The sequence below is a fragment of the Daktulosphaira vitifoliae genome, unplaced genomic scaffold, assembly GCF_025091365.1.
Source record: "Daktulosphaira vitifoliae isolate Bord-2020 unplaced genomic scaffold, ASM2509136v1 Scaffold_3, whole genome shotgun sequence".
Taxonomy (NCBI): Eukaryota; Metazoa; Arthropoda; class Insecta; order Hemiptera; family Phylloxeridae; genus Daktulosphaira; species Daktulosphaira vitifoliae.
In genome coordinates this window covers 45,599,891-45,617,447 of record NW_026099574.1, presented here as the reverse complement: position 1 = coordinate 45,617,447, position 17,557 = coordinate 45,599,891, and the positions used below count along the sequence as shown (strand labels likewise).

The 17,557-nt window shown below is 23.9% G+C and overlaps 1 protein-coding gene across 3 annotated transcripts in view; it reads left to right on the top strand.

The window, feature by feature from the left end:
* Positions 1–17,557, top strand: part of LOC126902603 (protein Skeletor, isoforms B/C-like) — a 50,042-nt gene that overhangs the window by 11,316 nt on the left and 21,169 nt on the right. Inside the window, exons 1-4 of one of the 3 annotated variants that reach the window (XM_050680046.1) lie at positions 10,566–10,667; positions 12,356–12,496; positions 14,614–14,686; positions 14,769–14,877. In XM_050680046.1, the coding sequence (XP_050536003.1) occupies positions 10,631–10,667; positions 12,356–12,496; positions 14,614–14,686; positions 14,769–14,877 (360 nt within the window). In that variant the 5' untranslated portion in view covers positions 10,566–10,630. Of the gene's footprint in view, positions 1–10,565; positions 10,668–12,355; positions 12,497–13,839; positions 13,994–14,613; positions 14,687–14,768; positions 14,878–17,557 lie in introns of those variants that run through there. The other 2 variants (XM_050680045.1, XM_050680047.1) reach the window with 2 other exon arrangements.

The window sequence follows — 17,557 nt, the reverse complement described above, 5'->3', positions numbered from 1 at the left end:
GCAATTTTAAGTAAAAAAAATTGAAAAAATATCGAAAATTAGCGATTTTTAAATTTGTAATTTTTTGGGGGATTTCCCCCGTTTACGGGGAACGAGGGAATTTTTTTCAATTTTTGAGGGTAATGTCTTCGACTAGATACGATTTGTGATCTTTTGACATATTGTTCATCAAAATCGGTCCAGCGAGAGCTGAGATTGAGCGTTCACAGACACAAAAAAAAAAATAAAAAAAAAAATAAAAAAACACATCATAGTAAAATTAATACCTTCTCAGCTTCGCATCGAAGCTAAAAGTAATTTTCGAAATTAGATACATCAAAATTTTTCTCATAAATTTTAAATAAAGATTCTTTGAAAAAAAAAATAGTGCTTTGACTTTTATATTTTCAATTTTTATTCAAGAAGTTTTGAAATATGGAAACGAATTAGAAGTAGTTAACTAAGAAAGATCATTAAAAACAGTTGAAAATCTTTTTTCAATACTATTTTTAATGACAATGTAAAAACTGACAAAAACCCAATTTATTTTTGGGTCATGTTTATTTAAAAGTTTATAAATAGAGGGCATTAAAAATACAACATACAAATTTTTTTTCACTTTGAAGTAAATCATGAAAAACGTATGATTGTTCCTTTACTTTAGTATATTCCATGAAAATTCAATATTTTTTTTTTTTTTTTTTTTGTGAGTACCCGTTTAATTTTAATAAGTCATTTATTTGAGAAAAATTAGATTAGTGTTTTTTTAAAGTAGATACCTAATCATCAAATAAAGAATTCTAGCGCGTTTCATTGAGTGTTTGGAAGTAAAAACTTAAATGTTTAAAATCAGCCATTTATTAAGAGTGATTCTGTTTATTTCATATAAATTGACATTTATAAAAAGTTGTTCTAGATTGTTTTTTATAAATTGAACATAAATTTGTATTGAACCCATCATCACAGTTCACGAATGCCTTTTCTAAATTTTAAAAATTTTAAAAATAAATTACTATTGTGTAATAATAATAAATAACATCAAGAACTGATAACATTATTTTAGCAAAAATAACACTTATTAATACTTAAATTAATAAAAAGTTTACTTGTAGCATTAATTTTGATATTATAGAAAACTTTTATATTAAACATTTTTTATCGCTTTTACAAAAATTTAAGAACATAATTTTCTTTTTTCTGAAAAAAATTAGATAGTTTCATAATATTAATAATAATAAATAGTAAAAAATTATTTAATTGGACAATTGAATAAATGTTTTAAAACTACCGCAGATATAAAACGTTAAAATAATATTAATATAGTAATAAAACTTATAGGGAAAATTGTATAAAATACAATATTTTTAGGTAAAACATAGCATTAAAATTCCTAAATAACACATTAGATTTTAATCAAAATTAAAAGTTATCAAGATAATTATTCAATCTTGTTGCAATTATATTCAGTGTATTAGAAGCATATCTTTGATGTCTCGTATGTTATAAATATTATTTTTACTTATTTCAGTAATGTTTTCAAGTATATAAAAAATACAATTTTGAATAATGGCATTGTCATCATTAAAATTAATATTAATATTTAAATTGTTATCTTCTTCATTTTAAGTATCATCATATTAAATAAATTCATCCAAAATTTAACTTATTAAATTATCTTTGGAAATTTCACTAAGGTCATCCTCAAACTTTGTAGATTATCTAAAAACTCTAAATTGATCAATTATAAAATATTATTAAATATACAAATATTTTTTAAATAAAGTAGTATAAAGTACTATATAATAGAGAACTAAAATTATGAATAGCAATTTTTACTGTATAAGAAAAAAAAATGATTAAGGAATTAATAAATTACTTATAATACTATTATTTAATATCAGTGTTAACTTTTTCTTTTTTATGGCTAGTAATTTATGATTATATTTTGTATCATGTTACTTAATTTATCTGTTATACATACGTACTTTAAGTAAAAAATTTAAAAAGTCCTATAATGAATTTAAAAGTTAAAAAATAAAAACTAATTTCAGTAATTATTCATAGATTGAGTATAAACAGAATAAAAACTGACTAGAAAACAATAAAAACATTAAAAAAATAAAAATAAATTTAAGAAAAAAAAATGAAAAAGCATTAGATATGTTACACAAAATTAGTGTATGATTACAAATGTTCAAGCCAAATATGTTAAAATACTCCAAGAAAAATATGAATACTATATTAGCTTTTGAATTAAATAATAAATTTTTTAAACCTTGTGAAAAAATTGTTCTCCTATTCATTGTAACATCTAAAATATGCTTTTTCTCAGGTGTAGTAATATTATCTTCAATATATCTTTTTAATAAATAGTTTGAACAGTTTTATCAGTTTCCTAGGAAAATTATCTTTCCAAATTTTTATGTTGCGTCTAAAAAGTTTTAATATAAATATTTTTAAATAAACTAAATACAGTAGATAAATATAAATTTTAAATAGTTTATGATTTTATGGCATATCTTTGAGTTAAGTAATGTATCAAAAAATTAGAAAAATATATACCTTGAGATATTTTAATATATTAGATAGATACCTTATACTAGATGTCAAATTTGTTTAGTTATACAGTATTTACAAGGTACTTTGTACTTTTGTAAATTGTCATAGTTCAAAATAGTTTATGCAATTATAAGATCAATTGTGGAAAACCAAAAAAATTACATTTTGTTAAAATATTTCTTAATTCTAGGAATAAAAATACTCTTTTAAAATATTTAGAATACTATTCTAATTACTAAAGAAAAAATTTATTTAAATTAAAATATAGTATTAAATAACATAACAAGTGGCTGCATTTATTTTAATACATTCATTATTAAACTAAATCTAACCTAACCTTCTAATTTAGACATTTGACGAGTTTCAGAGACTATTTAATTATGTACTCAAAAATTGTATTACTTACAGATAATACAAAATTATTTAAATTCATCGATTAGAAAGCAATTTTGTTTTATTTATCAGTATTAAATATTTGTAGTTTTATTACATTTACAAAATGTTTTTGAGAATAATTAAAGTTAAATCAATGAAACATCAGAATTTATTTTCATGGCATGATTCTAGAGTATACCCTAGGAACATATAGCTAATTAGTAGATATTTTTCATATTTTTGTTGACTCAACCGTAATTTAATTAATTTTAAACCTTTTTCTTTGCTATGTTCTGATAATAGCACACAATAAAAAACTTTTTCAATTCTATAATTTAAGAAAACTTATAGTCAGTTTGTTTTAATAATCAGTTTATATCAGTTATATGACCTTCATCAGGTCATATAACTTTAAGTATATATAAATAATAAATATAAAATATATCAAGTAAAACTATTTTACAATAACCCAAAAGTTTTATCAAATATATTATAAATACTGATTTTTTTTTTTTTGATTTTTTTTATTAAGTCCATAGTTTTGATTCCTTCATACCAATTACACATAACTACAATTTTTGTGAAAATTACTATTTTGTATAAAAATTATCGTATTCTCCTTATGATTCATTTTGTTAATATCATTATGAGTCCCATCCATACGCTATAGGTATGAAAGTTAAGCATACTGAAAAAGATAGAGGATCGCCGGACTCGAGTTGCAAGAGAGTTGTCAGGCAAATAGCCATTCTGACCCGCTACATTAGATATTTCACATAAAAATATAATATAATAATTGAAAGCCATGCATACGCTATAGCTATACAAAGTCAGCGGGGTAAAAGAGGGAGGGACTACCGAGTCGAGTGAAAAAAAATTTCGGTATTCGCTCGTAGTGATATGTCGCTATACTAATAACCAAGTTCCAGCCGCAAATTATATTTTATATCAAAATAAAAACTAAAAATTTCTTCGGTTTTTTGCTTTCATAAAGTTAAGAAAAACATAGTTTTTTGTTTTCAAAATACTATAATTGAAGACCTTACAATGACTTTGTTTCTTACAAAAATAATTTTTTCAGAAAACGGAAAATACAAATGGATTTTCTAGTGATTAACAAGTTTACTCTATTTTCAAATTCATTATGAGATATATTAATTGGTAAATAATTAATGATTTTAAAAAAATTTGATATATATCAAAGTCGTTTTAAGGACTAATTAACCAGGACGAATTTAATCAAAAGCTGGGTACTAAAATCAACAATTTTAATACAATTATTTTAATTGATTTAAATACTGATATATTGAATCAGAAAGTAATTTCAGTAAATTATTAAATATTGATATTTCATATTTAATTATTTAATTTGAAATCATTTTGGTATATTTTAAGAGATTATTATATATTCCAAACAAAATTCATTTAATTTAGAATTTCGGTCATGCGAATATCTTTGTGCATGCATATATTTAATGTAATCCCTGCTGAATAGCAGCATTTTGTAAGACATAACACAATAAGAACCATTAGTGCTGGTTACACAATCAAACTTATAAATTCTTGACATTCACTCCGATATTATTAATCTTATAACAACTTACTAATAACTGTGTCAATATTAATTTACCTATGTTAATATTTTTCTAAATAATTTATTTTATCATGTTGTCAATGGAAAACTATATAACTTGAAAGTTCTATAAATATAAACCAATTTTGTATAAATTTTCATTAGTGCTATTATTTAGAATATCCATAGAAAAAAATTTTTACGATATTTTCGTCAGGTTATTTGTCTTTCCTTTAATGGTAAATTTAAATATAATAAGCATTACTTATATTTTATAATTTGTCAACATTTGGGTTGGTGAGTACTTTATATCAGTTTCTTAATTAGAGAAAGATCTATTGCTAAATTACAGTACGTTTTATTTAAATCGCAACGAAATACTATTATTTTATGAACATGAATTAAATTATCATCTCATTATAGAAAGTGTACAATACAAAACTGTTATTTTTTTTATTATCAAAAAAAGTTAATTAATTAGTTTCATAAAATATAATATAAAATCACCTATAATATATAATTCCATATAAAATCAAAAAATTTGTTTTAATTTTTTCCCTTGGGTCTTTTAATTATTTTCATATTTGTTTGTTAGACCAAATTATGCATAAAAATTAAAAATAATTTTTTTGATCGACTGTTTCCAAAAGTATGGTGCCGTAAGGATGACATAGGAAAAAAAACATAGTAACAATTAAAGATTCATAACTTTTTTAAATATGAGTTTAGAAAACTAGTTTTTACTATTGTCGTTTATATTATATCTATATTCCTAAAAAACATATAAAACAATTTAAAAAACTTTTATAAAGTTTTACTTTTTATAAATTTTAAGTTTTATAACAAAAAACTGCCATTACTTAAAATTAATATTAGAAACTCCTTTTAAAACTCCTTCAATATCAGAAACACCATCTTAAAAAAACTTTAGTTTACTCCAAATGACATAATTTTATTTTTTATCCCAGTATTATCAATCAATTTAAACTCTTATATATACTTTTATTTCTTGAATAAAGATTAATAGTTTATTTGAAAATTACATGAATCATGGACTTTTAATATATGTAGTTAGGTAACTATTTAATTTATATTAAAACTTGTTTTAAAATTAAAAATATTGGACAATTCATATTTAATCAATTATTATAAACGAATTAAACATTTTTAGAATTTTGTTTTACAGCATTGAACTTAATATACCCTGCTTTTTCTTCATTTATTACTTTTAATTACTGTGTCCACTCAAAAGTTGTTCAACATCTGGACATTTCTTAGAATTACAGATAACATAAACTTTTAATGTTGTTTGACCTAGTTTAAACCAAAAGGCCACAGCCACTTTACTTGAGTTGAACTTCATGTCATTTATGTTGATTGTTTATTATTACAAGAAAGCTTCTTAAAAAACTAATCAGTTAATTAAATTATTGAATTTACAAAAACTGACATTTTTATTTTATGCTATATTATAAACATTTAAATCACAATTTTTGAAATCTCCCCAAAAAGCATTTAAAAACTAATATTTATCAAATACATATAAAATGTTCATTGCAGTTTTTATGTAAAACAAATGTGTTATCCATCATTATCAAACTATTATAATTAAAATATACAAAAAGTGTAAATGCATTCCAAAGATTTTTTTTTAACCATTTATAAAAAATTTGTATTGATAAATAAGTTAATGGAAATTCAAAATTTTGAAATACTATAAAATAGAGACATTTAATATTATATAATTATCATAGAAGTATAAGGAAACATTTATTTTTTTACAATTATCAATATCTTAATTTAATTTTGCCAAAAATGACATATCTATTTCATGTAATATAATAAATTATCACATAAAATAAATAACTATAAATTATAACAAATAATAGTTATAATAAAACAATTTTTTTTTTTTTACCTTAGTGCGTACTGCAATTATATTTGTCATTGTCCATACAATAAACCAAGGCTTGAAAAAGATTTAAGTATTAAATTTATGTATCAACAAAAATCAAAATTAAAATTGAAATCAAAATCTAAATCAAAAAATATGAAAATAGTTTTCTCAATTTAAATTATATCTAAAAAATGTAATAAAAATTGATCTCTTATGGATAATATTACTTAAAATTAAAATTAAATATTTTTTTTTAGCTTTTACAGCCCATTGAAGGCCTTTGTTGCTTCCACTATTTCCCGCCACCTCACTCTATTTTCACTCTCTCTTATAGATCCGTTCCTGGTGCAATCTTCGTCAGATCTGTTTTTAATGTGTCCACCCATCTTTGCCTGGGGCGGCCCCTGGGTCTTCTACTGTTGATTTCACCTATCAAAACTTGTTTACAGATACCATTATCTCTCCATAAGTGTCCTACCCATTCAAGTCGTTTGCTTCTAATAAATGCTTTTATGTTTGGTTTTTGAAATAGCTGGTAGATCTCCTCGTTTGTTCTAATTCGGGATTCTCAATTTTTAAAAATAGGACCATAAATTCGACGGAGTACATTCCTTTCAAAAATTAACAATTTCTCTTCGTTACATTTTTTCACCGACCACATTTTGCAACCATATGCTAGGATTGGACGTAGATAACTTGAGTATAAGTTAATCTTTGAGTCTTAGATAAAAGTTTAGATTTAAATAGTTTTATTAATACAAAATATCCTTTTTTTCTTCGATGCGAAGCGGAGAAGGTATTAATTTTACTATGATGTGTTTTTTTTTTTTTTTATGTCTGTTGCCACTTTTTCTCAGCTCTCACTGGACCGATTTCTTTCAAAAATACGTCAAAAGATCACAAATCGTATCTAGTTGAAGACATTACCCTTAAAAATTGAAAAAAATTCCCTCGTTCCCCGCAAATGGGGGAAATATCCAAAAAAATTACAAATTTAAAAATCGCTAATTTTCGAAATTTTTTCACTTTTTTTTCTTAAAACTTCCATAACTTTTTGAAAAATCAACAAATCAACATAATTTTTTTTTATACTAAAACCTTAGATATTTACCTTTCATTTGATATCATTTTTTTGAAAATCTATCACTTAACCTGCTCATTGGGGGGGATTTAAAATGGCAACTTTTTTACAAAAATTAATTTTTTCAACTTAATTTTTGAAAATGTTCCGGAAAGACTGCGTCCTTTAAACATATATCAAATTAAAGCTTATTTTATGTACTACAAAATGAAAAAAAAAAATTTGTCCCGACACTTTTTTTTCTACATTTAAACGGCTGCCGTAGTTAAAAAAACACTATTTTTGTGTTAAAATTTTCGATTTTCGATTTTAAATTTTCAACTTAAAAATGCTATAACTTTTCGAAAAATGTATATATCAGCAAAAATTTTTTTTTTCTAAATACATTATAAGTACATCTTTCATTTGACATACTTTTTATTAAAATTGGACAATTTCCCCTTATATAGGGGGCGTTCAAAACTTAAAATATTGTAAAAAACATAGATCTTTTTCAACTGAACTTTTGAAAATGTTCCGGAAATACTGCGTCCTTTAAACATATATCAAATCAAAGGTTATGTTATATACTATCAAATGAAAAAAAAAAATTTGTCCCGACATCTTATCTTCTATGTGCAAATGGCTGTCGAAAATTTAAAAAAAAATGTAATGTTTGCGATAAAAATTACATTTTATCGGGATGTTTTTTGTACTTAAAACTGCCATAACTTTTTCAAAAATGAACAAATAAAAATAATATTTTTTTGTATTGAAACCTTAGATATTTCCCTTTCATTTGATATAATTTTTTTTGAAAATCTAACACTTATTCTGCTCACTGGGAGGATTTAAAATAGTAACTTTTTTACAAAAAATAACTTTTTCAACTGAATTTTTGAAAATGTTCCGGAAATACTGCGTCCTTTAAACATATATCAAATCAAAGGTTATGTTATATACTATCAAATGAAAAAAAAAAATTTGTCCCGACATCTTATCTTCTATGTGCAAATGGCTGTCGAAAATTTAAAAAAAAATGTAATGTTTGCGATAAAAATTACATTTTATCGGGATGTTTTTTGTACTTAAAACTGCCATAACTTTTTCAAAAATGAACAAATGAAAATAATATTTTTTTGTATTGAAACCTTAGATATTTCCCTTTCATTTGATATAATTTTTTTTGAAAATCTAACCCTTATTCTGCTCATTGAGGGGATGAAAATTACAAAATNGTATTAAAATATTAAAAATAAATTTTTACAGGAAGTCAATATAGATCTACAAAGAATGTAAAGATTATAATATTATTAATTTATAAATAAGTTTTGAATACATTAAAAATAATACAGCCAACAATTTTTTTGTTAAAGTAATAAAGTATTTATTCATTGGAAAAACGTATTGGCTGTATATTATAAGGTTTTTTTTTCAATGTATTTTATTTATATGTAGGTAATACATTCAATTTTAATTTAAACCAATCCATTCAATGTCCATTTATTTAATACAGTATATGAATTAAAATAATTAAGTATGTTATGTTTTTATTTTTGTGTAATATAAATTAATATAGATCTATAAATATAGACGTTTAAATTACTCATTGCTAATTTCAAAACTAAATAAAAAATACAATGTTTATTTTTTAGTAAAAAGTATTCTATATTTTTAATAATTTATTCATTATAAATGACTGAAAATTGACATCTAATCGTTTAGTATCCTTAATAAAATAGAAACAAGGATAAGTAAAGATGTTAAATTTAGAAAATTCAAGCAAGAAAAATGTCAATCGAGCACTTCACAGGTCACCAGATATTCTCTATCCTTTGGGGTTGATGTGATTAAAATTATTTTACTACAAAAGCATTTCCAACCGAGTTGACACGTAAAAGCCATGTACCTACCTATCGCTCGAATCAAAAACTGAAAAATCTCATTCATTCTAGAGCTCAGACACACAATAATATATTATCCCCTTAGAACTTTCACGCATTGCGGCATATGATTCCGCGAATAGAACAAGTACCCTTTCTCCTCTCAATCTATGTTACCTTATCATAAATGCGATTTTACTACAAATGGAAATCCATGAAATCTAATATCAAACACATTTTCTTCCGCTCTAATTGATGATAAGTTTTAATTTTTATATTACTACGTGTTCAAATAGCGCGCAAAATGAACCACAAACTTTTTGCAGAATCTCGTGTATATTCAGTTAAATTTGTTACGAGATATAAATTATTCATGGCTAATGGAGTTATAATTTTAGTTAATTTTTTTACTTAGTCTTATAAAATTAATGATAGCCAAGAATAGTAAAGAAATATAAATATTACTAAAAAAAAAAAAACAATTTATATGTTCATTTTTTTTTTAAATTCCAAAAATATTTTACTAAACTAAATTTATTAATTTAAGTTTAAGTTAGAATAAATATAGATATAATTCTATATATAAAATTTAATTAAACTTAACTTAAAATACTTTTCACAATTTAACTAGATTTATAACTCACTGAAGCATGCTATATCGAGCGTACAAATTTTTTATCGTATCAACTAAACGTCACATTACTATTAACAGAAACTTTCATTTTTTCTACTGGAATGTATATATATGATTTGTTGGCTCTTTTATGTTTTTCTATAAGCGCATGTTTTATTACCGATTTGTCTGTATCGACTTTCAAACAAAGAAACATTATTAACTATCCGCGCACTAAATCAATACTGCATGTAGTACGATTAATGGGCGCTTTACTCAGTAAACAAATACGTTTATGTACGTACTTTAAAATAATTGTATTAAAATTATAATACAAAATAATACTGATGAATATTTGATGAAAAATTAAAAGTTATTATGTTCTTATTGTTAATATATCTATTAATATTATCATTTTTAAATAAAACCAATGCGCTTTCACTTAAATTATAATCATTATGCAATTATCATTTGGACCTTGAACTATAATCATTGACGGGTTTAAAGCTGTATCAAACACCCACGCAGTTATTGGAATTTAGAAAATTAGATACACACTGTTTTAATATTTAAAGCTAACTAGCCAACTAGTTTACTCAAGAGCATCGTACATAGAGTTATCAATACCTAGTATAATGGAGCAACAATATTTATTGTACTATAAAGATTCTTAAATTATTCCACTGATTTGATGAATAGCCGTATGAAATATTCAATTAACATATTAAGTATACAAACTTATTATAAAAATTAATAATAATTTTTATAAAATATTAATCGTGTTTAATATGTGGTCTTTTTAAAATAATTTTATAAAATGGTTTCGTAAGAAGATAAGTTTTTATTGATTAACAAGCCAGACAATATATTTTTTTTTAATAACGTTATAGGAATGTTGTTAAAACGTTATTTTAACTTATAATGTTATAAGAATGTTTCTATAACATTACTTTTCAAAATTGCTGTCTTGAAATATAATAGTTAATAATGTAAGTGTCGGCGACCATATACTCCACAATTTGGTTTATCTGATGATAGACGATTGATCTGTTTGTTCTGGCGCAGTTGTCTTTGATAATTGAGTTCTATTCTTTTTTTCCCAAACACTTTTTTCTCTCATAGTAGCTTTCTTAGTTACTATATCCATAAAATTCGTATACATAGTTTTTAAATCAAACGTGACTCCCTAATTAGTTTGTCTTGCATTTTTACAGCAATCATTCCAACTATGAATACATCACGTAGAACAGTAGTTAATTTTAACACTAGGTTTTGGAGACGAGCCCCTCATTCTGGTACTGTTTCACCAGTATGTTGTTTTGCCAGATAAAATCTATGTCTAGTCGCAAATCGATTTTACCGACTTAATTATAATAAATTAATTTATAATTTATATTAACTAATATTAATATGAATTAAAATCACTATATAAAAAATGAAACATTTCCACGTAGGCAAATTGTTGTGTAAAATTTGAAAGACAACATAAAATTATTTAAAAATAAAGTGAGTGTTTAATGACTAACAACATAACAATTAATGATGTTCATACCTGTGATCGCACTCGCGCATAGTGAACAATCGTCACTACTGATATATACAATAATGATATGACGCCATTTAGGTATTTGGTACTCTCCCACACGCCCGTTAACAGCAGAATATGTTTCTAGACTATGAACTGTAGTGTTACAGTTTAGTTATGCTATTCCGTGTATGCAATTATGTCAGCACACAACATACGTATACTAACATACACACTATCTATTGACTAAAACTCACCTTTTCGTTTTCATGACATCAGCATTGATCAGTATTATCAATTATTTATTAGTAGAGCTAAAGGAAATAGTGTGGTAGGTTATATCGGTAGAGCACTCGTTTCCATAAGGCGATAACAAATTTTTTTAGAATATGTTGAAACCTTAGATATTTTTTTTTCATTTGATATAAATTTTTTGAAAATCTGACTTTAAACCTAGAAAAAACATAATCATAAAAAGAAATGAAAAGTAAAATTTTTTTCTTCAAGTTTAATATTCAAATAAATTTTTAAGTTATTTATGTTGTAAAATTACATATATAATATCTATGAAATTTGAACAGGCTCCATCGAAGCGTTTTTTATGATAGTATAGTTAAGCACTGTTAGATATTATTTATATTTCTACCTCCCAATTTTGCCTCTTGCCCGCTGTACTGGCTTTTTAGTTTAATATCATTGGAAAAATATACTAAAATGGATTATTATTTTTATCTCAATATTAGAATTCAACTCTTTATGATAAATCTGTCAAATTCAATTGTTTTATAACTGACTTATTAACTCATTAGTTTTAATATTTTAAATATCAGTAAAACTTAGTTTTCGAGTAGTCAAGCAAAAATAAATGTATTATTATGATTTTATTTTCAGATGTATCCGGAACATCAGCGTATTATGGAAAGTATTTAGGTCCTTTGAAATCTTATCATCATGGGTTAGGCGGAGATGTTTATGCTGTAGATGCTCGGACATTACATATAAGAAATTTTGTATACGACGGAGACGGACCAGGTAAGGTTGTTTAAAAATGTTATTATATACTTATCTAATTGTTAATACGATACAATTTCATAGCAATTTTAGGTTCAAATAATTTGATATCATAATGCTTAAAATATTTACAAATAAATAATACCTACATATTTATTACATATTACCTAGATATGTTTTAATTAATAAACAATTTTGGTTCAAATTTGTAAATAATTAAAGAAAATATCGCGGAATCAGGCTCGGTGAAGCCTAATTATAATTGAAACCATTAAGGATTAAAATCTGACAGTGATTATCATCACTAACATAAAAAGCTTTGTTGCAAAAGTATTTGAAGAAAATGATATGAATTATTTTTTGGAGGAAATGGAGATTATTTTTTTTTTACTAAGGGGTCGAGATTTTTTGGTAGAAATGGTAGCAATAGTTATCCAAAAAAAATTAATTTATTTTTTGACCCCCGTCAATTTTATAGAATATTTTTGCCTACAACCGTTTTAACCTGTACTGCTCCAGTACAGACAAATAATTTCCTCCAACTTATTCGTTAAATAATAATCATATAAAAGTATAAACATTATGATACTAAAATTGGAGAATATATTTGTTCCGACTGTTTTAACCAAATATTACATTTTTAAAAACTAATAATATATTTAAATTTAAGTATATTTAGCTGCGATTAGCTTTAATTTTTATACAGGTTATAGATAAAGACGGAGAAGTCCTAATGTTTATGAATCTGTAGTATAGGATTACACAAATATGTAAAATAAAGTTCAATACAGAATAAAACAGTACTGCCCGAATCGAAAGTTATATTTAAATATTATTTAAACAAAAGAACAGTAATAGTAAGAATATATTGTTAGTTGAAAACGCATTAACGATTATAAAAAAAAGAAACACAGTTAATTTTGAAATAGTTAAATTAAAAAGGAGTCGAAAAGACTAAGGAGAAAAGTTGGCCAAAGACAGTATTTTTTTATAATATAATTAAACTAAAATGAGGGGTTCTTATTAAGAAAATTATAATTTGGATTTTTAACCCTGAAAGTATGAAAAGAAAATTATTTAACCTTACATAATGATAGAGTTTATTGAATCAAACAATTTTTTTCTTTACAAAATTTAAAAATTTTGAATAGTTTCCCAGAAAATGAGTGTCTTATGGTATAAAAGTATTATACATTAAAATTTATTTTATTTATTTTTATAACAATGATAGAAAACAGTATATAAGGAAAATATATAGATAATAATAATAAAAATTAATAAGACTTGTTAAGCTATTTCAGCAAAACAATAAAAATTTAATTATTATCAATAGTAATTAAGTAATTAGAATATGGGTAAAGTAGAAAACTGGCAGCTAGCAACAATTAAACGTCAAAATTTCTAATCCATTTTATGGATACTCGAGCGGAATTGAAGATATCCTTGAGTACAACATTGAATTTTCTTATGGGACATTCCGTATGATATGATCTGGCATGAATGACCAAACCTATTTAGGTGAGTTTTGTCTCACCTAAATAGATAGACACAACCTAGGTTTTTTTTTCAAAACACTAGGTTTATGACTGTAGACTTGTGTTAAAAAAACTCTGTACTAAATTATACGCTTATGAAGTATCTTCTCTTCTTAAAATAGAAATGTCAATCAATATGTATTCATGAAAAATTGGTCAATTGAGACTAATTTTATTTATTTTTAGACCGAGTTAGTTAGATACTCTAAATAGATATTGTGTATAATGATTTTAGTAAGTCTTTTGTTTCAGTTAATCATACTTTACTCATTTCTAAACTAAGTTCAATGTATTGTTGAAAGTGTATTAGATATCATTTTAACCTGTTTCAAATTTTCTTTTTGTGATAGATTTTAACAAATTAAAGTCAATAGTCATTTATCCAAGCCATTTTAAATTTTATCTCTTTTATATTTATATTTAATTTTTCTTTATCCGAAAATATATGTCTCTCTTACTCAATAAGTGGGCAACCGTTTCTCTTTTTTTTCAGTAAGTTACAAATTTCTTCATTTAAGGCAAAATTTGATTAAATTATTTTTGCTCCCTTCCATAATTTACATTTTAGCAAAACAAACTAACAAATATTTATATATATTTTAGCTGCCTATTTTTATGGATCAAACGGAAAACAACCAGGTATCAATGGTCTCAAAATTCGAGACGAAAGTGGATCGTAAGTAAACAATTGACCATTATTTTGGTAGAAATATAAAACATTTTGTTTAAATAATTTATTCGAATAATGCCATTACTAGAACAAATCCATTAAAAAAGTATAGTGGCGACCATTTGACAATTACTCTACCCGAAGGTTTGACACTACACGATATCAAGTGGTTTTATGTATGGTGTGAAGACTTTGCTGTGAGTATTTTTATTTTTTATTCTATTATTTGTGTATATTATTATACTATTCTCATTGTTAATTTTATATAAATGCTAAATTCACTAAGAGGGAGCAATGAGAGCAAATGAAATGACCATGTTCATAATATAACTGTTATTTTACCAAGAGAAACTATTTATTATACATTCATATTATCGCCGTGATAAAAAAACAACTCATATTCTGTTTATAATATAACGGTAGCGTGGCAACTACTGGACCACTTTCTCCCCGTCAAAATCTCATTCACATTAATATCGCCTATTAATATGTAAAAATTAATCTAAACTATATCAAATAAATCGGAAACATTAATTTTAAATAACTGTATTATATATTATCTTTTGCGATTTACATAAGATTTTTTGTTTACTGTAATGATAACTAGTTTTAAACGAAACCAATTAATTAATTAACCATGTACATCAATATAAATAAGAAATAAAAAATCTAAATCAATAGTTTAAAAAAGTAATTATTAAAAATAAAATGTATAAGAGATCTGTTGTTACGAAAAAGTTCTTAAAAATTCAATCAGTATTTTTTTATCTAAAATTATATCAATGATATTTCAATGATATATGATATTTCCTACGCACACTTTTTTGTGTCAAAATTTAGTTAGATTTAAATATATTTTTGACATCTAATAATTATTTATTATTAATTATACAGGCAATAGCCCAAAAAATACAATATGTATTAGACAGTTAACTGGACAACTTAAAATTATCTAATAACTAAAAATGAAAACATTGATAAATAAACTTAAGCTTGACAAAGAGAAAAAGAAAAATTTTAACATAACCAAAAATTTAAATATTAAGTAGAAAGGCTACTTTATAATATTAATTGAAATATGGCTATATGATTTATTAGTTTATAACTTTCATAAAAAAAATTTTTTCAAAATACTATTGTAAAGTCAAGTAACTAAATTAAAGTTTAAAATGATTTAAGTAAATATGATTAAATAATTTTACTTTACTCATGCCTATACTCTCTTAATAGATTATACAAAAAAGTTTTTACATATTTAATATTGTCTAATACACCCAAAGAAAAACCTCAATCAATTTTGATAGAGAAATTTTATCAAGGGTTTATGATAATGTTTTATTAATACGAACAAAATAATTATTCTTATAAATAATTATTGTTCAAGACAAGAAAAAAATTATCATATTGATAAATATATCATAGATTCAATAGTAATGATATATTTATCAAATTGAACAATGAATTTATTATATAGATCGAGATTTTTCTCTGGGTGTATATGCAATTTCTATGTATATAATTATTTGCTTATAATTAGTTGCGCAGAAAAAGGGTCCGATTGAAATTACCGTTTATATGGTTATACCAAACCCGAAACTTAGAGTTAGTATTGTGACAGTCTATCAGATTGTTTGAAACTACTATACTGGTTCACTTGTTACATTATGTTTATTATAATTATACGCAATAGTTGCTTCAACTGTATATTATGGTTATCTTAATTGTTATATACTATAGTCGTCACCCTCTTAGTAGTTCCATCTACAATACATATTCGTTAATTTAACAAATAATAAACAGAATGGTTAAATATACTTTCTTAATTATTAATAAAAATAGTATAAATTTGGTATAGTGTTCTATTATATTGAAAAAAATATTATATATGTGAAGACAAAATAAAGTCCAAAGTTTTTTTTTTCCATAATAAAGTATATTACATAAATTTTAATTTAAGGTATATGTAAAATTGTTAGTATTTCCGTAAAATTTTCAAAAGTTAAGTTGAAAAGTCGTCATTTTGAATCCCTTTCTGTGGGCAAGTAAAAGGTCAGATTTATAAAAACAATATACCAATTAATAGGTAAAGATATCACGCACCTATAAAAAAAACTTATATGGATTTGGTCATTTTTGAAAAAGTTATGGTAGTGTTAAGTAAAAAAAATTGAAAAAATGTCAAAAATTAGCGATTTTTAAATTTGTAATTTTTTTGAAGTTTTCCTTATTTACAGGGAACGAAGGAAAACTTTTCAATTTTTAAGGGTAATGACTTCGATTAGATACAATTTGTGATATTTTGAGGTTTCGTTGAGAAATATCAGTCCAGTGAGTGCTGAGAAAAAGTAGTGAAAGATACAAAAAAATAAAAAAATACACATCATTGTAAAATTAATACCTTCTCAGCTTCGATCGAATCTAAAAAAAAATTGTCGCCGTCGTCTGGAAAACGATATAATTTTTCATGTAATAAATTCATAAAACGATGGTTAAAGAAAAATAAATATTCCTAAAAAATGAGAAGAAAATTTTTTTTGCGATGTTTTACATCTTACTCTTGTAAGATGCGAAACATCGAAACTATTAAATATGCATTGAAGAACAGTTTATAAAAAGTGAATAAATATTCTAAAAATTAAGAAGGTTGAATTTTTTTAATCAGTTAATTCTGCAATAGTAATATTCAATACTGCCACTGACAGTATTAATGTGACAATTGGTCAATGATTTTTACTTAGTTAAATAAATCCAATCTTCCTTATATATAAAAATAACACTTTTTTGGAATTTTTTTACGATGCCTTTTCACTAAGCGGAGAAAAACGTTTTCAAACATTTACGTTTGATTTTAATAGCCCTATTATCTTTTATCTTTTT